Below are 22,528 nucleotides of genomic sequence, written 5' to 3'. Positions count from 1 at the left end.
CACTCCAGTATTCTTGCCTGGAGAATCCCATGGATGGAGGAGCCTGGTGGGCTACAGTCCATGGGGTCGCTAAGAGTGGGACATGACTGAGTGACTTCACTTTCACTTTTCACTTTCCTGCATTGGAGAAGGAAATGGCAACCCACTCCAGTATTCTTGCCTGGAGAATCCCAGGGACAGAGGACCCTGCTGGGCTGCTGTCTATGGGGTCACACAGAGTCGGACATGACTGAAGCGACTTAGCAGCAGCAGCAATTATCTAGCAGTTCATGCCAGAAAGGGATGTTTGGCCATGTTTTCTGGACTCTCTTCCCCCAGAAGATAACAACACAATGGTCCATTGGTTTATTTGCCTATAGGAGCTAATGAGGACTTTTAGAGTTCAATAATGTCATTAACTTTTCCTTTCTCTTTTTGTAGGCAAACTCTTGTTTTTACAGTAAAGAACCATTTCTTGAATGGTTACCTTGCTTACCCCCTGTTCCAAAAGGAACCAAAACTATTCTTTCAACTGTGATAACAGTTCTTGTTGACCAAGAGCAAAGTTCTGCAGTCTACCTCTTCCATAACCAGGTAGGCCTTAAAGCCCAGAGGGGATTGCTCTTGACCCCACAGTAATGAAAATGTACCTGACCAAAACTTATTTCTGAGTTCTTGTTTTCTTTGGCAGTGTAAGTTGATAAAAATTGGCTACAGTGAAATTATTTATGATAATTAATATACTTTGATACCTTATGGGCTTCCCTGATAGCTCAGTTGGTAAAGAATCTGCCTGCAATGTGGGAGACCCCAGTTTGATTCCTGGGTCGGGAAGATCCACTGGAGAAGGGATAGGCTACCCACTCCAGTATTCTTAGACTTCCCTTGTGGCCTAGCTGGTAAAGAATTCGCCTGGAATGCAGGAGACCTGGGTTTGATCCCTGGGTTGGGAAAATCCCCTGGAGAAGGAAAAGGTTACCTACTCCAGTATTCTGGCGTAGAGAATTCCAGGGATGTCTATGGGGTCACAAAGTGTTGAATGCAACTGAGTGACTTTCACTTTCACTTGATACCTTATAAATGTCTTGTCTCTGATTATCATTCAGTTTGATGAAAATACAAAATTCAATGCTGTTTGTATAATGATTCTGCTTTGCTTATTCTTCAGGGGAGTATAAACTGTATTTGGTCTGTATCTATTTAAGTTTCCATAAAATGGTTAGTTTAAATGAAGAAAAAGTGGAACAAGCCCTACCCGCATGATTTTAGGGGATAAAAATTTTTCCTCTACCCTTGACTCTTTGCAACCCTGTGGACTGTAGCCTACCAGGCTCCTCCATCCATGGGATTTTCCAGGCAAGAATACTAGAGTGGGTTGCCATTTCCTTCTCCAGGGGATCTTCCCGACCCAGGGATCGAACCCGGGTCTCCCGCATGGCAGGCAGACGCTTTAACCTCTGAGTCACCAGGGAAGTCCACCCTCTAATTAGGGCCCTGCAAATTAAACTGATAAAAGACAGATTAATAAAAGAAAAGAATATAATTATTTATGCATGCAATGCACACACAATCACAGAAAACTAATCAAACTGATCACATGGACCACAGCCGTGTCTAACTCAGTGAAACTATGAGCCATGCTGTGTAGGGCCACACAAGACGGATGAGTCATGGTGGAGAGTTCTGACAAAATGTGGTCCACTGGAGAAGGAAATGGCAAGCCACTTCAGCATTCTTTCCTTGAGAACCCCATGAACAGTATGAAAAGGCAAAAAGATATGACACTGAAAAATGAACTTCCCAGGTCAGTAGGTGCCCAATATGCTACTGAAAAAGAGTGGAGAAATAACTCCAGAAAGAATGAAGAGAGAAAGCCAAAGTGAAAACAACACCCAGTTGTAGATGAAACTGGTGAAAGTCTGATGCTGAAGAACTATACAAAAAAAATCTTCTGACCCAGATAACCATGATGGCGTGATCACTCACCTAGAGCCAGGCATCTTGGAATGTGAAGTCAAGTGGGCCTTAGGAAGCATCACTACCAACAAAGCTACTGGAGGTGATGGAATTCCAGTTGAGCTATTTCAAACCTAAAAGATGATGCTGTGAAAGTGCTGCACCCAATATGCCGGCAAATTTTGAAAACTCAGCAGTGGCCACAGGACTGGAAAAGGTCAGTTTTCATTCCAATCCCAAAGACAGGCAATGCCAAAGATTTTTCAAACTACCACACAATTGCACTCATCTCACAAGCTAGCAAAGTAATCTTCAAAATTCTCCAAGCCAGGCTTCAACAGTACATGAACCGTGAACTTCCAGATGTTCAAGGTGGATTTAGAAAAGGCAGAGGAACCAGCGATCAAATCACCAACATCCACTGAATCATCGAAAAAGCAAGAGAGTTCCAGAAAAACATCTACTTTATTGACTACACCAAAGCCTTTGACTGTGTGGATCACAACCATCTGTAGAAAATTCTTCAAGAGATGGGACTACCAGATCACCTTACCTGCCTCCAGAGAAATCCTTATGTAGATCAAGAAGCAACATTAGAACAGGACATGGAACAACAGACTGGTTCCAAATTGGGAAAGGAGTATGTCAAGGCTGTATATTGTCACCCTGCTTATTTAACTTATACGCAGAGTTCATCATGTGAAATGCTCTGCTGTATGAAGCACAGTTGGGATCAAGACTGCCAGGAGAAATATCAATAACCTCAGATATGCAGATGACACCACCCTTATGGCAGAAAGCAAAGAAGAACTAAAGAGTCTATTGATGAAAGTGAAAGAGGACAGTGAAAAAGTTGGCTTAAAACTCAACTTTCAAAAAATGAAGATCATGGCATCCAGTCCCATCACTTTATGGCAAATAGATGAGGAAATAATGGAAACAGTGACAGACTTTATTTTGGGGGGCTCCAAAATCACTGCAGATGGTGACTGCAGCCATGAAATTAAGATACTCGCTCCTTGGAAGAAAAGCTATGACCAACTTAGCATATTAAAAAGCAGAGACATTACTTTGCTGACAGAGGTCCGTCTAATCAAAGCTATGGTTTTTCCAGTAGTCATGTATTGGATGTGAGAGTTGGACTATAAAGAAACCTGAGCACCGAAGAATCAATGCTTTTGAACTGTGGTGTTGGAGAAGACTCTTGAGAGTCCCTTGGACTGCAAGGAGATCAAACCAGTCAATCCTAAAGGAAATCAAGACTGAAAATTCACTGGAAGGACTGAAGCTGAAACTACGATACTTTGGCCACCTGATGCGAAGAACTGACTCCTTGGACAAAACCGTGATGCTGGGAAAGATTGAAGGCAAGAGGAGAAAGGGACCCCAGAGGATGAGATGGTTGGATGGCATCGCCGACTCAATGGACATGAGTTTGAGCAAGTTCTGGGAGTTGGTGATGGACAGGGTAGCCAGGCATGCTGCAATCCATGGGGGTTGCAAAGAGTCAGACACAATTGACTGTGAACTGAATGCACACACATGTGGGTGAAAGTCAGTGATGAATAACTCAAAAGGTAGTTAAATTTTGGAGGTTATATACCATCTTAATAGTTTAAGGAATTGAGTGAGAAAGATACTTAAAAGAAAGCAAGTGAAAAGATAATGGGTTTACAGGGGAACAAATAGGAGTTAAGAAAGTCCGTGATAATATTTGTTTGAACAAGTTTGAGTGATTTTTCTGTCTCTTGTGGGCCTTAAAGCTCCCCTGAAGAAGGGATCTGGGGTAGGTTTTGTTCACATGCTGCATTCTGGGAGTAGATATCCTCGGAAGAAGGATTAATGGCAGCCTTATATCCCAGAAGGACTTGCCTCGTGGCTCAGATGGTAAAGCATCTGCCTACAATTCAGGAGACCTGGGTTCAATCCCTGGGTCAGGAAGATCTCCTGGAGAAGGAAATGGCAACCCACTCCGGTACTCTTGCCTGGAAAATCCCATGGACAGAGGAGCCTGGTAGGCTACAGTCCATGGGGTCACAAAGAGTCAGACATGACTGAGTGACTTCACTTTTCACTTATATCCTAGATGTTGCTGCTTTTAGTCAGATAAGGGAAGAAATTTTTTTCCTGCATTTTTTGAATCTAAAATATCAGTATAAAATAAACTTTATACCAAAGTGTCATACCTTGGGGTTCATATTCTGATCCCCATCAGAATCATGATCTGACAGAACTGTAGTGTGGCCTAGGTGTCCATATTTTAAAAAGTAATTTGACATTATGATTCTGGTGAATGGGCATTGGAGTCTGTCAAGTTCAGTAATGATTCTACAAACCCCCTCCCCTTTGACATTTATTATAGAACCTTGGACAAATAATTTAATCCTCTTATACTTCATGTTCAATATCTACAAGATGGACCTATACAGTAGGGGGAGGCAGAGTAAAGAGATACCAATAGTTGCTAATCCTTTCAATTCTATGCTGTTAAAGGTTTTATCCCTATCTTAATCAAAATCCAAGGAACAAGAAGCTCTAAAAATTGTAACATATACTTAGTACTGTTGGTGGAAAGAAATCTTACAATTTGCTCCTTCTTTGTTTATCTGTTTCTAGAAAAATACCATTGTCTCTGTGAGGATCCTAAAACACAACAAACCAGACTTAATACAAAGATTTCCATTTTTCTCTTTTCCTTCATCATTCTCTTCTCCTCTTGGAATGGTATTCCACCCACGAAGCCATTTTCTGTATGCTTACGGTAATCAGGTATGTATAGATTAAACTACACTCTAGTATAGATGTAAATTCTTCACTTACTCCATGCTGAGTGGTTATACATTAAGAATGGAGTTGTCTGATGGTCAGGGAGGTGGAAAGCCTAATGAGAGAATGAGAGGAAAGGAATTAGTGACAGTGAATACAAACAAATCTTTTGCAAAGTTTTGCTGAAAAGTGGAACAGGGAAATGTGACAGTATTTGAAAAAGGGAAGGTCAAAAGAGTTTTTTTTAAGATAGAAGGAATTATGATGTGTGCTTCCAGGAATTATTTGGTAGAGAGGGAAAAATTAATGATGCAGGAAAGAGAGCAAACTGCTGGAGAGACATTTCTGAAGAGGTGAGAGGAGATAATCTATATGAACTAGTAAAGAGATTGATCTTAGCACAGACAATAGTAAGTGGAGGGAGGGAGGGTTTTGGGGTTCAAAAGCAGATAGGTGGGGAGCTATGGTAATGGAGGATGTGGGAATTTATCTTCTATTTTCTCACAAAAAAAATCAAAATTATTTATGAGTGATGATGGAGGAGAAATGTAGGGAGGAGGGGGTTTGAGGAAAGAGACAACAGAATTAAATAGTTGCCTAGGAGGATGGGCAACCTAATTTTACACCTTAAGGAACTAAAGAAAGAAGAGCCACAAACTAAAAGCTAACAAACAGAAGGATATAATAAAGAATAGAGGAAAGATAAATGTAATAGGGAATAGAAAAAAAGCAGTTAAACTAAGACCTGGTTTATTGACAAAACTTAACTAGATAAACTAAGAAAAAGAAGATTCATCTAAAAATTGAAAGAGGGGATGTTGTGACTGATGCCGCAGAAACAAGGAGGATGTGAGAATATTGTGAATAGTTGTATGCTAACAAACTGGATAACCCAGAACAAATGGGTAAATTCCCAGAAACCTACAGCCTACTAATTCTTAAATCATGAAGAAATAGGAAATCTGAGCAGACCAATAACTAGGAAATTGAATCGGTAATCAAACCTCCCAACAAAGAAAAGTCCAAGGCCATATGGCTTCATTGGTGAATTGGTCCAAATGTTTAAAGAAGAATTAACACTAAACCTCTTCAAACTCTTACCAAAGGGAAGAAAAAAATGAAGAGGAATGAATATTTCCAAGGTCATTCTTTGAAACCACCATTAACCTATCAAAGCCAGACAAGAATACTACAAGAGAACTATAAATCAAATCCCTAGACAACATTGATACAAAAATTCTCAACAAAATACTAGGAAACTGAATTTGGCAATGGGATTAAAAAGATTATACATACTACGACCAAGTGGGATTTGTTCCTGTAACACAGAGATGGTTCAACATATGAAAATTGAACAATGTAATACACCACATTAACAGAACGAAGGGGGAAAACAATCACAACATAATCTCAGTTGATACAAAAGAGCATTTGATAAAATTCAACATACTTTCATGATAAAAACATGTAGTAGACTAGAAATAAAAGAAAACTACCTAAACATGGTGAAAACCATATACAAGAAACACACAATGAACGTTATACTCAACAGTGAAAGACTTATAGCTTTTCCTCTAAGATAAGGAATAAGGCACGGAAGCACACTCTCACCACTTCTATTCAATACAGTACTGGAAGTTCTGACCAGAGCTACTAGACAAGAAAAAGAAATTTTAAAGTATCTGCATATAAAAGGAAGAAGCAAAATTATCTGTGTTCACAGGTGATATGATCCTATATGTAGAAAACTCTGAAGATACTGCAAAAAACAAACAAACAAAAACCTTTTAGAATAGAGGAATTCAGCACAAAAGTCTCATTTTAATATGGGTAAGCACTCTCCTCTATATAGCAATTCATCCAACCCTTCATCCTTTTATGGACAAGGAGGACCCAGTTGAGAGATGATGAAATAACTTTGTTCTTTTATGCCTCTTTTATAAAACTGAAGATTGCCACATGCACTGTTGCACAAACTCTAGGAAGGGAATAGAGGGTTGACCAAGTAGGTAAGGAGTCATTACACTTGTGTGTGTGTGTGAGGGGGGATGAATGCATGATGGATGTGGGAGTATGGTTATGCTGAATGACTTTTCTTATGTAGGAAGATTAGGTAATTGCTGGCTGTTACATAATAGCTGTTCAGTGAGGTATTGTCTTTCTATTCCCTTAGGTATGGCTTTCAATTGATGGAGGCAACACCTTTGATTTAATAGCTGACTTTCATGATGATATCATAAAGAATACTTACCATAGTTTTTATACTTCAGATATTACTCTTGTTTCCCAAAGTGGAAAGGTTTACTTGACAAAAGCAGGTGAGGAATTCACTTTTATTGGTATAAGCACTACCTGTGAGCCAAGGGTTAGAAGATGTATTTTTAAATCTGCCATATTAATGAACTAATCCTAAGGTCTCAGACATATTAGGGGTTTTAGATGGATTTTTTAAAATGTTTTACAGTAATAAAAAATAAACGTTACAAAATTTAACATCTTAACCATTCTAAGTATATAGTTCAGTGTTATTGGATACGTGCTCAGTCACTTCACTTGTGCCCAATTCTTTACAACCCTATGGACTTACCCCGCCAGGCTCCTCTGTCCATGGGATTCTCCAGGCAAGAATACTGGAGTGGGTTACAATACCCTCCTCTAGGGGATCTTCCCGACCCAGGGATCAAACCTGCATCTCTTACATCTCTTGCATTGGCAGGCGGGTTCTTTACCACGAGCACCACCTCGGAAGCCCTCAGTGGTATTAAATACATGCAAATATTCTGCAACCATCACCAACATCCATCTCATTAACTCTCTTCATCTTAAAACTTTATACCTTTTAAAAATAAATCCCCACACCCCTCTTCCCCACAGCTTCTCACGACTACCATTCTATTTTCTGTTTCTATGATTTTGATTACTCTGGTGCCTCATATAAGTGGAATCATACAATATTTGTCCTTTTGTGATTAGATTATTTCCACTTAGCATAATGGCCTTAAGATTCATACATATAATAGCTTGTATCAAGGTTTTCTTCATGATTAAGACTGAATAATAATTGTACCGTATAGATGACATTTAGCTTGTCCATTCATCTATCAGTGGACACTTTGGTTGCTTCCATGTTTATCTATTGCTAATAGTGTTGCTACGAACACAGGTATACAGATACATATTTAAGACTTGCTTTTATCTCTTTTGGGTATATACTCAGAAGTGGCATTGCTGAATCATATGATAATTCTACTTTTAATTTTTTGAGAATCTGCAATACTATTTTACACAGCACTGTACTATTTTACATTCTGACTTCCAGTGTAAAATGGTTCCTGTTTCTCCACAACATTGCCAACACTTGTTATTTTCTGGTCTTTTGATAGCAATAATCCTGCTGGATGTGAAGAGGTTGTTATTATTGTTGATCAACCACTAGTCACATCAACTATTGTGACCACATGGACTGTAGCACGCCAGGTTTCCAGTCCATCACCAACTCCTGGACCTTGCTAAAACTCATGTCCACTGAGTCAGTGATGCCATCCAACCATCTCATCCTCTGTTGCCCCCTTCTCCTCCTGCCTTCAATTTTTCCCAGCATCAGGGTCTTTTCCATTGAGTCGGTTCATCACATCAGGTGGCCAAAGTATGGGAGCTTCAGCTTTAGCATCAGTCCTTCCAATGAACACTCAGGACTGATTTCCTTTAGGATTGAGTGGGTTAATTTCCTTGCTGTCCAAGGGACTCTCAAGAGTCTTCTCCAACACCACAGTTCAAAAGCATCAGTTCTTTGGCGCTCAACTTTCTTTATGGTCCAACTCTCACATCTGTACATGACTACTGAAAAAACCATAGCTTTGACTAGATGGACCTTTGTTGGCAAAGCAATGTCTCTGCTTTTTAGTATGCTGTCTAGGTTGGTCATAGCTTTTCTTCCAAGGAGGAAGTATCTTTTAATTTCATGTCTGTAGTATCATCTGCAGTGATTTTGGAGCCCCCCAAAACAAAGTCTGTCACTGTTTCCGTTGTTTCCCCATCTATTTGCCATAAAGTGATGGGACCGGATACCATGATCTTAGTTTTCTGAGTGTTGAGTTTTAAGCCAGCTCTTCCACTCTCCTCTTTTACTTTCATCAAGAGGCTCTTTAGTTCTTCACTTTCTGCCATAAGGGTGGTATCATCTGCATAACTGAAGTTATTAATATTTCTTCCCAGGATCTTGATTCCAGCTTGTGCTTCATCCAGCCCAGCATTTCACATGATGTACTCTGCATATAAGTTAAATAAACAGGGTGACAATATATAGCTTTGTCGTACTCCTTTCCCAATTTTTTGAACCAGTCATTTGTTCCATGTCCGGTTCTAGCAGTTGCTTCTTGACTGACATACAGGTCTCTCAGGAGACAGATAATGTATCTGGCATTCCCATCTTTTTCAGAATTTTCCACAGTTTGTTGTGATCCACAGTCAAAGTCTTTAGTGGAGTCAATGAAGCTGAAATAGATGTTTTTCTGGAAGTATCTTGCTTTTTCTATGACCCAGTAAATGTTGGCAATTTGATCTCTGGTTCCTCTGCCTTTTCTAAATTCATCTTGTACATCTGGGAGTTCTCAGTTCACATACTGTTGAAGCCTAGCTTGAAGGATTTGACCATAACCTTACTATGTGAAAGGAGAGCAACTATATGGTAGTTTGAACATTCTTTGACATTGTCATTCTTGGGGATTGGAATGAAAACTGACCTTTTCCAGTTCTGTGGCCACTACTGAGTTTTCCAAATTTGCTGACATATTGAATGCAGCACTTTAACAGCATTATCTTTTAGGATTTTAAATATTTCTGCTGGAATTCCATTATGCCCCACTAGCTTTGCTGTAGTAATACTTTCTCAGACCCACTTGACTTTGTACTCCAGGATGTCTGGCTCTAGGTGAGTGACCATACCATCACGATTATCCAGGTCTTTAAGGCCATTTTTGTATAGTTCTTCTATGTATTCTTGCCATCACTTCTTAATATCTTCTGTTTCTTCTAGGTGCATACCATTTCTGTCCTTTATTGTGCCCATCCTTGCATGAAATGGACCCCTCAATATCTCTAATTTTCTTGAAGAGATTTCTAGTCATTCCCATTGTATTGTTTTCCTCTATTATTTGCATTGCTCATTTAAGAAAACCTTCTTATCTCTACTTGCTGTTCTCTGGAACTCTGCATTTATTTGGTTTTATCTTTCCTTTTCTCCCTTGCCCTTCTCTTCTCTTCTCTTCTTGGCTCTTTGTAAAGCCTCCTCAGACGGCCGCTTAGCTTCTTGCCTTTCTTTTCCTTTGGGATGACTTTGGTCTCTGCCCCCTGTACAGTGTTGTTGTCACTGTTGTTCGGTAGCTCAGGGGTGTCCAACTGTCTGTGACCCCATGGGCTGCAGCACGCCAGGCTTCCCTGTCCTTCACCATCGCCTGGAGTTTACTCAAATTCATATTCATTGAGTCGGTGATGACATCCAACCATCTCATCCTCTCTCATCCCTTCTCCTCCTGCCCTCAATCTTTCCCAGCATCAGGGTCTTTTCCAGTGAGTCAGTTCTTCACAGTAGGTGGCCAAAGTACTGAAGCTTCAGCCTCAGCATCAGTCCTTCCAGTGAATGTTCAGTCTTGATTTCCTTTAGGATTGACTGGTTTATCTGCTTGCTGCCCAAGGGATACTCAAGAGTCTTCTCCAACACCATAGTTCAAAAGCATCAGTTCTTCAGTGCTCAGCTTTCTTTATAGTCCAATTCTCACATCCATACATGACTACTGGAAAAACCATAGCTTTGCCTAGATGGACCTTTGTTGGGAAAGTAATGTCTCTGCTTTTTAATATGCTGTCTAGGTTAGTCATAACTTTTCTTCCAAGGAGTATGCGTCTTTTAATTTCATGGCTGCAGTCACCATCTGCAGTGATTTTGGAGCCCCCCAAAATAAAGTCCGTCGCTGTTTCCACTGTTTCCCCATCTATTTGCCATGAAGTGATGGGACTAGATGCCACGATCTTCGTTTTTTGAAAGTTGAGTTTTAAGTCAGCTTTTTCACTGTCCTCTTTCATGAACTTCATCAAGAGGCTCTTTAGTTCTTCTCCCATAAGGATGGTGTCATCTGCATATCTGAAGTTATTGATATTTCTCCCGGCAATCTTGATTCCAACTTGTGCTTCATCCAGCCCAGCATTTTGCGTGATGTACTCTGCATGTAAGTTGAATAGACAGGGTGACAATATACAGCCTTGACATACTCCTTTCCCAATTTGGAACCAGTCTGTTGTTCCATGTGCAGTTCTAACTTGCTTCTTGACCTGCATACAGATTTCTCCGGAGGCAGGTAAGGTGGTCTGGTATTCTGATCTTTTGAAGAATTTTCCACTGTTGTGATCCAAACAGTCAAAGGCTTTGGCATAGTCAATAAAGTAGAAGTAGATATTTTTCTGGAACTCTCTTGCTTTTTCGATGATTCAGTGGATGTTGGTGATTTGATCGCTGGTTCCTCTGCCTTTTTTAAATCCACCTTGAACATCTGGAAGTTCACGGTTCATGTACTGTTGAGGCCTGGCTTGGAGAATTTTGAAGATTACTTTGCTAGCTTGTGAGATGAGTGCAATTGTGTGGTAGTTTGAGCATTCTTTGGCATTGCCTTTCTTTGGGATTGAAATGAAAACTGACCTTTTCCAGTGCTGTGGCCACTGCTGAGTTTTCCAAATTTGCTGACATGTTGAGTGCAGCACTTTCACAGCATCGTCTTTTAGGATTTGAAATAGCTCAACTGGAATTCCATCACCTCCAGTAGCTTTGTTTGTAGAGATGCTTCCTAAGGCCCACTTGACTTTGCATTCCAAGATGTCTGGCTCTAGGTGAGTGATCAAGCCATTGTGGTTATCTGGGTCATGTCCTTGCCACCTCGTCTTAATATCTTCTGCTGCTTTTAGGTCCATACCATTTCTGTCCTTTATCGAGCTCATCTTTGCATGAAATGTTCCCTTGGTATCTCTAATTTTCTTGAAGAGATCTCTAGTCTTTCCCATTCTATTGTTTTCCTCTATTTCTTTGCATTCATCAGTGATCAGATCAGTGCATTATGTAATCTGGGAAACCAAAAAATTCATGTGACTCACTTTATTGCAATATTTGCTTTATTAGAAACAAAGTTGCAGCATCTTCAAGATATTCCTATTCATCTCCATGACTTATTCATTTTATAATTGAAATTTTGTAGTCTTTGATTCCCTTCACTCAGTCACTCCTTTTTTTTATTTTTAAAAAACGCGTTTATTTTTAATTGAAGGATAATTCCTTTACAACATTATGTTGGTTTATGTCATACATCAGTGTGAATCAGCCATCAGTATACCTCTGTCCCCTGACTCTTGAGCCTCCCTACCACCTCCTGTCTCATCCCACCTCTCCAGGGTTGTTACGGAGCCCCAGTTTGAGTTCCCTGGGCCATACAGCAAATTCCCATTGACTGTCTGTTTTACAGATGGTAGCGTATTTGGTTCCATGTTACTCTCTCCATTCATCCCACTCTCTCCTTCCTCCCCTCACTGCTGTGTCCACAAGTCTCTTCTCTACGTCTGCGGTCTCCAGTGCTGCCCTGCAAGCAGGTTCACCAGTACTAGCTTTCTAGATTCCATACATATATGTTAATATACGATATTTGTTTTTCTCTTTCTGACTTACTTCACTCCATATAATAGGCTCTTGTTTCTTCCTTATTTTTAATGTAAATATTTATAGTAATAAATTTTTCCCATAGTACCACTTTCGCTTCATCCCGTGAGTTTTGGCATATTGTAGTTTCATTTTCATTTGCCTCTAAGTATTTCACAGTTTCCCTTGCGATTTCTTCTTTGGTAGTTGCTAGTTTTAATGTGCTTTATTTAGTTCCCGCAATTTTGAAATTTTACAGTTTCTTTGTTAATGACTTTTTTACATCATCTCCTTGTGGTCAGAGGAGATACTTTATGTGATACTGAGTTTTTTATAGGTTCAATATATAAATGAGGTCCTGTAGTACTTTCTCTGACTGATTTCATTTAGCATAATGCCCTCAAGTTTCCTCCATTGTTGCATATGGCAGGGTTCCCTTCTTTTAGTGGCCAAATAATATTCTTTTGTGTATATGCACCACATTTTCTTTATCGGTTCATCTGTTGACAAACATTTAGGTTGTTTCCATGTTTCAGTTATTCTGAACAATGCTTTAATGAAAATGGGGATGCAACTATCTATTCAAGATAGTGATTTCATTTCCTTTGGATATATACCCAAAAGTTGAATTGCTGGATCATATGGTATTTTCAGTCTTAATTTTTTATTGTGTCTTCACACTGTTTTTCACAGTGGCTGCACCAATTGACATTCCCACCAACAGTGTACACGTGTTCTCTTTTCTCTAAACCTTAACTAACATTTGTTATCTTTAGTCTTTTTGATAATAACTCAGATGTCTAGTCTTTAATGTCTGGTTCTAAAAAGGGGAAAAAGGGAGAAATTAAGGAGCAAATAAGGCCTAAGCCCTTTAAATTCCCTGGAAGTCATTTCAGCCAGGGGAGAGTGGGACTTGCAACACTGAGAGATGTGCAAAATAATGGCCACCCTCCTTTTTGTCTGCATTTGTGTGGTAAGAAACCACAATCAGCAAACAGAACACGGATCCACAATATTTGGAGGACAAAGTTCTTTTTGCCCACCCTGGTTCCTGCAAACTGTGTGCAACTGCCCCAGAAACATATGCATAACTGTTTGCCATGAGACTGAAAATGGAGGATGGGTAGCTTCTACTGTGTTAAGAGCTGAAATTAACCACAATTTACTATCCAAGTCTTCCTCTGAACCTTGCGAGCCTTCAATAGACTCCAGAGTTCCCAAAGAGTTACATCAGATAGATTCTTCCAGTGCAATTGTTGTCCACATGGGGAGAGAGATTCCTAGTGCAACCTACTCTACCATCTTCCCAGAATCCTCTGGCAGGGATGGGGTGGTGGTGGTAGATCTTTAGGATCTACAGAAGTAGGATCCTATGAACAACCCTAAAGCAGGGAAACTCTGAAACATTATGCCTTATTCTCATTTATAATGTCATACCCAAAGACAAATAATATTAATAGCTCCCACACACTGAGCTACTGCAGTTGTGTTCAGAGTGTTACAAGTATCATCTCATTTAATATTCACAACAACCAAGGTGAAGTGGGTAATGTTAGATTACTTTTACAAATTAGACTGATATGATTAAAGCCACACAGCTTGTAAGAGGTAGAGTTGGGTAAATGATACATGGCTCTCCATTTACTTGGTTTGGCAATCAGAAACTTGCTAGAAACAGAGAACAAGTAGCTCCAATACTTTGGCCTGATGTGAAGAGCTGACTCTTTGGAAAGGATCTTGATGCTAGGAAAGATTGAGGGAAATAAGAGAAGGTAACAGAGGGTGAGATGGTCGGATGGCATCACTGACTCACTGGAAATGAGTTTGAGTAAACTCAGAGAAATAGTGAAGGACAGGGAAGCCTGGATGTTCATGGGGTCACAAAGAGTCAGACACAACTTAGCGGCTGAACATCAACAGATTGAAATTCACAGGGATGAGCCTTTCGGTGCACCAAACAAGGAAGAGAATCAGAGAATGGATCCAGGGGAATAGTCAAATAGAGAATAAACACATATTAGAAATAAAAGTCAAGATAGACTAAGCAAGATTACTTTGGAAATAGTAAAAATAATCAACACTTAAGAAAACTAACTTGACAATATAAACTATTAAAAATCATAGATATAAACTATAGAAACATATCTACATATAGAATGAATAAGTAAGTAGAATTTCAGATGACAAATATTGATGCTAAAGATTAAGAACTTATAAGCAGTGGGGATTTTCTGTGATGAACAGAGGTGGTGGTTGTGTATTTCTCTTCCTGGCACATTGTAGCTCTCTAATATGAATGAATGAATCAATACTGAAAATAGTAAAAATAAAGGAAACAAAAGTTGATAAGACATTAAATTTTTAACTAAAAGCAAAACCAAAAATAAAAGCGAAAACACTTCTGGATTATTTGAAGTAGAAAATGTAAATCAATGTTAAAGGCACAAAAGAATCAAGCCAACCTTGGTTTTTTCTCTGCTGCAACAAATAATATCACATATTCTTTTAGAGAAACTTTGGAGAAAAAGATTACCTAAGAATCTGGAGTCAATTCAACCCAGGTGGCTCAGTGGTAAAAACTCAGCCTGCCAAAGCAGGAAACGCAGGAGACGCGGGTTTGATCCCTGGGTCAGGAAGATCTCCTGGTGGAGGAAATGACAACCCAGTCCAGTATTCTTGCCTGGAAAATCCCATGGACAGAGGAGCCTGGCGGACTACAGTCCGTGGGGTCACAAGGAGTCTGACACGACTGAGCAACTGCTCATGCACAACTAGTTGTTCATATGCAAAACCAACAGAAGAATGTTATAAACATATTTCATCAAATGTAAGCTTTATTAAGTGTAAGATACACTTGGTTCTATTCACACAAAGAAAGGAAAAACTCTTCCAGTTAAACTTTAACACAGTGTTTTAACAATGGTCATGGGTGATGCATGGATTATGCTGACATTATTTCCCCAGCGTGGTGTGTGATAAGGCAATAAATTCATGTGTATCTTCACAGTAAAACATGTAATTTCATCTACTTATAGGCTTCTTTCCTCTTAGGTCATGTGAAATAGTTGGTGATTGTTCTACAAGAAAATGTGGTCGTGTGGTCTTTCTTCAGTGCCATTTGCTTTTTTTGATGAATATAGGCCATGCTTGGTTTTCCTCTCTTGCTGAACCCACAATAATTTTGTTTCAATACCAAATTATATTGTAATATTTTAAAGCATTTTAAGCAGCATTATAACTCAACATGTGTTATACCAGTGATCCGGGGAAGTAATGACAATATAAAGAACGAAGACAAAGTATTGCTATAAGCCCCTGTAGCTGATTGACTACTATGGCATGAGTGCCACCTAGTGGACGATGATTATAAGACATCAATTATAAAACGTCCATTTCCATGATGTTAAAATATGAAAAAAGTCTACCTTATGTTTACAGATGAAATACGGCATATTGAACCTTAGTAATTGTAGTGGTTAATTTCATGTGTTGACTTGACTGAGCCAGTGAAAGTCACTCAGTCGTGTCCCACTCTTTCTGACCCTATGGATTGTAGCCCACCAGGCTTCCTATGTCCATGGAATTCTCCAGGCAAGAATACTGGAGTGGGTTGCCATGCCCTCCTCCAGGGCATCTTCCCAATCCAGGGATCCGACCCAGGTCTCCCACATTGCAGGCAGATTCTTTATCGTCTGAACTACCAAGGGGTGCCCAAATTAAACATATTTCTGCACGTGTCTGTGTGGCTGTTTCTGGACCAGATTAACATTTGAATCTATAGACTGCCCTGCCCAGTATGGGTGGGTATCATCCAGTCTGCAGAAGACCTAAATAGAACAAAAAGGTGGAGGAGGGAGGAATTCACCCCTTCTGCTTCTTGTGCACCTGCTCAAGTTGGGACATCTGTTTTCTGCTCTCCCACCCAACAACCCAGTTCTCAGCCTTTGGGCTCCAACTAGGAGTCACACCACCAACTCCCCTGGTGCTTGGACCTCTTCTCTACCTTGCAGACAGCAGATCATAGAACTTCTCAGCCTCCATAATTGCATGAGGTAATTCCTCATTAATTTCTTAATAAATAAATACATATATTGGCTTGTCCAGGGTGATTCTGGTGAGAGAAGCTAGGAGATATATATATATATATATATATATGTACATATATATATATATATACACACACACACATGCATACACCTTGAGGCTAAAGTCAGTAGGATTTCCTGATGGATTGGATACAGGGTGTGACAGAAAGTGAGGTGTTAAGAATAGCACCATGGATTCTGGACTGAGCAGCTAGAATAATGCAGTTGCCCTTATTGGAGATGAGGAAGACTTCCCTAGTGGCTCAGATGGTAAAGAATCTTCCTGCAATGCGGAGACCATGGTTCGATCTCTGGGTTGAGAAGATCCCCAGAGAAGGGAATGGCTACCCACTCCCATATTCTTGCTGGAGAATTCCATGGACAGAGGAGCCTGGTGAGCTACAGTCCATGGGGTCACAAAGAGTCAGACACGACTGAGTGAGTAACAAGGCTGAACATGGAGGAAGTTTGTGTGACGGTGAGGAGTGCAGTATGGGATTAGTTCTGTGGGAGATACTTGGCTGACATGCATATGGAGATGTCATTAGACAGTTATAGGTAAGTCTAGAGTTCAGGAAGGAGAAGGCAATGGCACCCCACTCCAGTACTCTTGCCTGGAAAATCCCATGGACGGAGGAGCCTGGTAGGCTGCAGTCCATGGGGTCGCTGGGAGTTGGACACGGCTTTCACTTTTCACTTCCATGCATTGGAGAAGGAAATGGCAACTCACTCCAGTGTTCTTGCCTGGAGAATCCCAGGGACAGAGGAGCCTGGTGGGCTGTCGTCTGTGGGGTCGCACAGAGTCGGACACGACTGAAGCGACTTAGCAGCAGCAGCAGAGTTCAGGAAAGAGTGAGATGGGAGGTTTCAATTTGGGAATCATCCACATAAAGATGTATTTAAAAACCTGAAACTGGACCAGATATCTTGAGAGAGTAAGAGAAGAGATCTAAGAACTGAATCCTGGGTCACTCCAGTATTTAGGGGTTAGGACAGGAGAATGAGCCAGGAGACCCTGGCCAAACTGGGAAGATGAGCGGGCTTGGTGGCTGGGGCTTGGACATCAGCCTTTCTCACACTGAGACGTGAGCGTTCATCGTCCATCCAGGAGAGGGCGCACTCGCTCTCAGTGGGTCAATGTCTGGGCTAGTGAATGCTGCTGCACCACCAGATTACTGGCAGGACACAGGAGCAACAGGAGATAACCAAGTCTGGTTCAACATATTAATCCTAGTATAGCTAATGACCCAGTGGTCTCTACTGATAATTCCCCTTGCCCTGAGGGTTATTTTCTCACTGCCTTCCACCTACTGGGAAGTCTGAGTTCAGTGTTATGAAGAGAAGCCACCGCCAGGGGGAGCTAGCCTTCTTTCCTCCAGACATCTGCTCACTGTCCTTCACCAGCTTCAAACAGGTTCGGTAATGAAATGGAGCTTGAAAAAAAAAAAAAACTTTCCATAGACTTAACAAAAACTAACATGAATTTGCTAATTATGGAGCGCTTCTCTCACCTCTTAGGTTAAATAGAGTTTTATAAGGTAGAGTTTTAAAAGTTCTCTAGTTGTATCATCCAATACTTTGGCCACCTGATGCGAAGAACTGATTCACTGGAAAAGACCCTGATGCTGGGAAAGATTGAAGGCAGGAGGAGAAGGGGACTACAGAGGACGAGATGGTTGGATAGCATCACTGACTCAATGGACGTGAATTTGAGCAGGCTCCTGGAGTTGGTGATGGACAGGGAAGCCTGACGTCCTGCAGTCCATGGGGTTGCAAAGAGTTGGACACAACTGAGCGACTGAACTCAACTGAAGTGTATCATACCAATATCAAGCGATATCCATTTCTTTCCTAACAGGGTTAGAAAAATATAGTTATATTGGATCTATTTCTGATAAAATTTTCACTTTATACTATGACCACATGGGATTCATACATAAACTGACTCCAGACCACTTTGAAGCTGGTGGATCACTTGCTGCCTTTGGAAATTCTAAAGGTATTTTTGGACAGGTCAGTGATCTAATGTGTTGAAACAGTTTGCCTTATTTTAATAGATGTCATATTCTATATACAGAGAAATAGGGAAACAGGAAAGTGTTTTCCTTGGGACAAACACTCTTAATACTCTTTGCTATTTTTAACTAAAGGAAAAACCTTCATATATCAGGGAACATCTCCAAAACCTTTCAAGTTCCATACAGAGCCTTATAGATTTACACACACCTGGAATATTTTCATATAAATGTTTCCACAGCAAACCACCAGATATTCTAAACTAGATCCAACCCAAGTTTACCATGAGTTTGACTCTCTCAAGGTTGACCTTAAAGAAACATAAGTTCTGGTTTTTCCCACTCTTGACTTTTTTCTTTCTTATTAACCCTTCCCACTTGTTTCTTCCTTTTCTAATGCTAACAGAGAAAGGAATAATCATCTGCATCACAGATGATACTTCATGCAGATTTTTCTAATAATTTTAATGTATAATGGGCCACTTATAAAGATATTTGAACCTAAAAACTCATCACGGAACACATAATCATAATAATGAATTCCCATCAATATATCAGCAAATAAACAGATTTTTTAACTGGGATCTAATAAAATCTGCACTTTAACTTAAAGGATATAGAATAAAGGGTGACTCTAGTTTTAATAGATCACTCAAAATTACCAGGCCAAGACTGCGGTTCAGAACGCAGTGCTTTAACTTCCCTGTCTTCTGAGATACTGGCAGAGAAAAAAGTGGAACTTCCTAGTGACAGTAAGATGCCATCATGTGACTCCCTGTGTGATTTATTCACCAGTCTGTTGTGTGGTGCTACATAGAAACAAATCAAATCCTGCGATCAGCAGGGTAGCCCTAACCGAAAAAGCAGTTACTGCAATTTTCACTAACTTCACAATTTGTAGAAAATGTTCTCTTACGTGAAAGTTTAAATTATTAAAATCAAAAAGCCAAAATGGGTTTTTATACTCAGGGTGAGTGCATTCAAGGAATTTGCACTCAGTATTATCACCTCCCTCTCCCAAAACAAACTATATCTGTATCCTCTCTGAATACACATGATCCATAAACCTTTTTTGGCTCTGAGTAGTTGCCAAACACTGTCGTGAACACTTAATCTTTATAACAATTACTTATCCTCATTTTACCCACAAGGAAAGTGAGGCACAGGGAGGGTAAATAATAATTCGCCCCAAATTATATACACCACTGGCTAGTTCCTGGAATCAGGCATCAAATCAGTTTGGGGCAACAGGTTCAGGACCTGTGCGTTTAGTCACTATGCTGTCTTTCCCAGGACTTGCACATTCTTTCATGGGATATTCTTGCCACTCCCAGTCTCGAATGTTACACAGAACTCTTAAAGCCTTGTCAGCAGTCTTCAAGAGTCCTTAAGCCATCTGTTCAATACAGTGCAATACATGTTCAGTCCCATGTGCATTCTCCTGGCGTCTGTTTCCCATTCTCTCCCCTTCTCGGTGAGTTCCCAAATTTCAGAGACCAGAGGAAAAGGCATGACAGAATGTGGGTCTGAACGGCACTGCTTGATGGTGGCTGCTCCATCATACTGCAGCATCTACCCCTCCGTCCTCATGTGACAGCAACCAGGCAACTCCAGCATCCCCTTGGGACTGGTCCCCACCTGTCTTCTCACTCCTACAATTTCCCAAAGCTGGGCAAGATCAGCATCAGAGAAGGGTATGTTGGAAAGATGACTTGCAGATCAGAAATTTGGTCCAAAGTTGTCTGTGTTGAGTGAGAGAAGTCTTGTGAACCACCAGCCTCGAGGACTCAGCAGCAGCAGTACAGAGTTACCAGCATGACGGGGGCGTAGCTCTCAAGAGTCAGGAGGTGCTTCTCAGCCCCTTGCTTACAGAATACTCCAAACAGGAGCCAAGTTCTAGAACCTGCACTTCTAAGCTCTTCCCCCACATATGAGACAAGACACTCCGGTCTGCTGTTGCAGCCTTCTATACAGGAATGTTAAACTGAACTTCACTATTCAGAATTTCTCCTCCTCCTCAATAGAAAAGTGTGTTTTCCCTCCCATCTGCATGGATATTCAGCGATATTCCTTCTATTTATAAGAAAAGCAATATTGTTTTGATGTGAAATGGAAGCGAATCCATTATTTGCATTTTGTCATAATGGAATTATGCTGTTGTTGTTCAGTCACTAAATTGTGTCCAACTCTTTGCAACCCCATGGACTGTGGCACGCCAGGCTTCCCTGTCCCTTCACTATCTCCTGGAGTTTGCTCCAACTCATGTCCACTGAGTTGGTGATGCCATCCACCCATCTCATCATCTGTAGCCCTCTTCTCCACCTGCCCTCAATCTTTCCCAGCATCAGAATCTTTTCCAATGAATCAGCTCTTCACATCTGGTGGCCAAAATATTGGAGCTTCAGCTTCAGCATCAGTCCTTCTAATGAATATTCAGGATTAATTTCTTTTGGGATTGACAGTTTGTTCTCCTTGCAGTCCAAATAAATTCATTATTTTCTCTTTTCATGTTCCAGGCTTTTGACATGGGCTTTGACACTGCCCTTGCTCCACAGTATCTCACCTTAAATGAAATGATATTTTATGCATATGTACCCAAGAATGAACCAAAGGATAGAGTATACACCAAGAGGTTCTATGACATTCACTTTGGAAAATTGATACACTCCAGGTAGGTACTGATTAGCTTCACAGATTGTACACTGGTATCTAAATTCTAAATTTTGAGCCTAGCTTTTGGAGTAATTTTCTTAGTCAAGGAGAGACAGTGTTTTTGAACACCTTGCAAGATCAAATACATTTGTAGACTTCAAGGTGCTTTGCACAGTGCCCCAGTGTTAGGAACATGGGGCCAGGTATATCGGCACCATCAGGCCAACCTAAAGAAATGTGTGCTTGTTGTCCTGAGTTTCAAAAATGTCTGGGCTACGCTGGGCACTGCTTATCCTCAGAGCTCACTCCCATGGCAGTTGTCATATGTCCTATGACAAACAAATCTAACATAGAGGAGACCATCCTGCATGAAATACTGCCTGACAGGGTATGCAGCGTTCTCAGGAATGCTTTCTTCAAGGATATTAGCAAGAGCCAATGACCCCAAAAGCTGCCTTTAAGGCCTGAAATCTTTGAAAAACAATATGAATTCTGCAAGTACCCCCTCCCACACACACACATCTAACAACCAGAAAAGGAACAGTCTCAGATTACCAGAAACTCACCTGTTCCCAAACTGGTGAGCCCTGTTCCACCAGGTTGAAATCTCTCTATTATACACCCATTGGTCTATCAACTAGATAATGTCCCATAGCCAACAGCTCCTGGAGAAGGAAATGGCAACCCACTCCAGTACTCTTGCCTGGAAAATCCCATGGATGGAGGAGCCTGGTAGTCTGCGGTCCATGGGGTTGCTAAGAGTCATACACGACTGAGCGACTTCACTTTCACTTTTCACTTCCATGCATTGGAGAAAGAAATGGCAGCCCACTCCAGTGTTCTTGCCTGGAGAATCACAGGGACAGGGGAGCCTGGTGGGCTGCCGTCTATGGGGTCGCACAGAGTCGGACACGACTGAAGTGACTTAGCAGCCTCAGCCAACAGCTCCATGCTCCACCCAACACCTCCCTCAGAGGTAGATTGTACAGACAGAAAGCAAACGTAATATAGCAGATGTTGGCATCAGGTTTTATTCCACAATGATTGTAGAATCTTCTGTCTCTAAGAAAAGTATCCGTGATCATCAAGAACTATTTGTTTTGGATGGTTTCGTATGTGTGATATTACAAATCCATTAGTGCCTGTTTATATAGGTATGTCTTTGTAAGAAACATAATCACTCTTTAAAATTAACATATGATCAGTATCATCTCAATGTTAATATCAATTTTTATCCTAATTATTTTGAAAGCATATGATAATTCTCTAAAAGATCAGAATGTTTAAAAAGCAGCATAGCATGTTCTATATTCAGTCAGTAACTTTGCTCACTTGCACAGAAACTAGAGAATGGGCATTTCTGAGGAAGGACATGGTAGCAAAGAGCTAGGATCTGGAAA

At 40.6% G+C, this 22,528-nt stretch overlaps 1 protein-coding gene across 1 annotated transcript in view; it reads left to right on the top strand.

Annotated features, from left to right (window-relative positions):
* Positions 1 to 22,528, top strand: part of CATSPERB (cation channel sperm associated auxiliary subunit beta) — a 115,765-nt gene that overhangs the window by 48,755 nt on the left and 44,482 nt on the right. Inside the window, exons 12-16 of the mRNA XM_061159685.1 lie at positions 421 to 585; positions 4,552 to 4,704; positions 6,875 to 7,019; positions 18,320 to 18,474; positions 20,993 to 21,147. Coding sequence (XP_061015668.1) covers positions 421 to 585; positions 4,552 to 4,704; positions 6,875 to 7,019; positions 18,320 to 18,474; positions 20,993 to 21,147 — 773 coding nt within the window. The remainder of the gene's footprint in view (positions 1 to 420; positions 586 to 4,551; positions 4,705 to 6,874; positions 7,020 to 18,319; positions 18,475 to 20,992; positions 21,148 to 22,528) is intronic.

The sequence above is a fragment of the Dama dama genome, chromosome 13 (genome assembly GCF_033118175.1).
Source record: "Dama dama isolate Ldn47 chromosome 13, ASM3311817v1, whole genome shotgun sequence".
In the NCBI taxonomy this organism is placed as follows: domain Eukaryota; kingdom Metazoa; phylum Chordata; class Mammalia; order Artiodactyla; family Cervidae; genus Dama; species Dama dama.
This window is presented reverse-complemented; position numbering and strand designations above follow the sequence as displayed.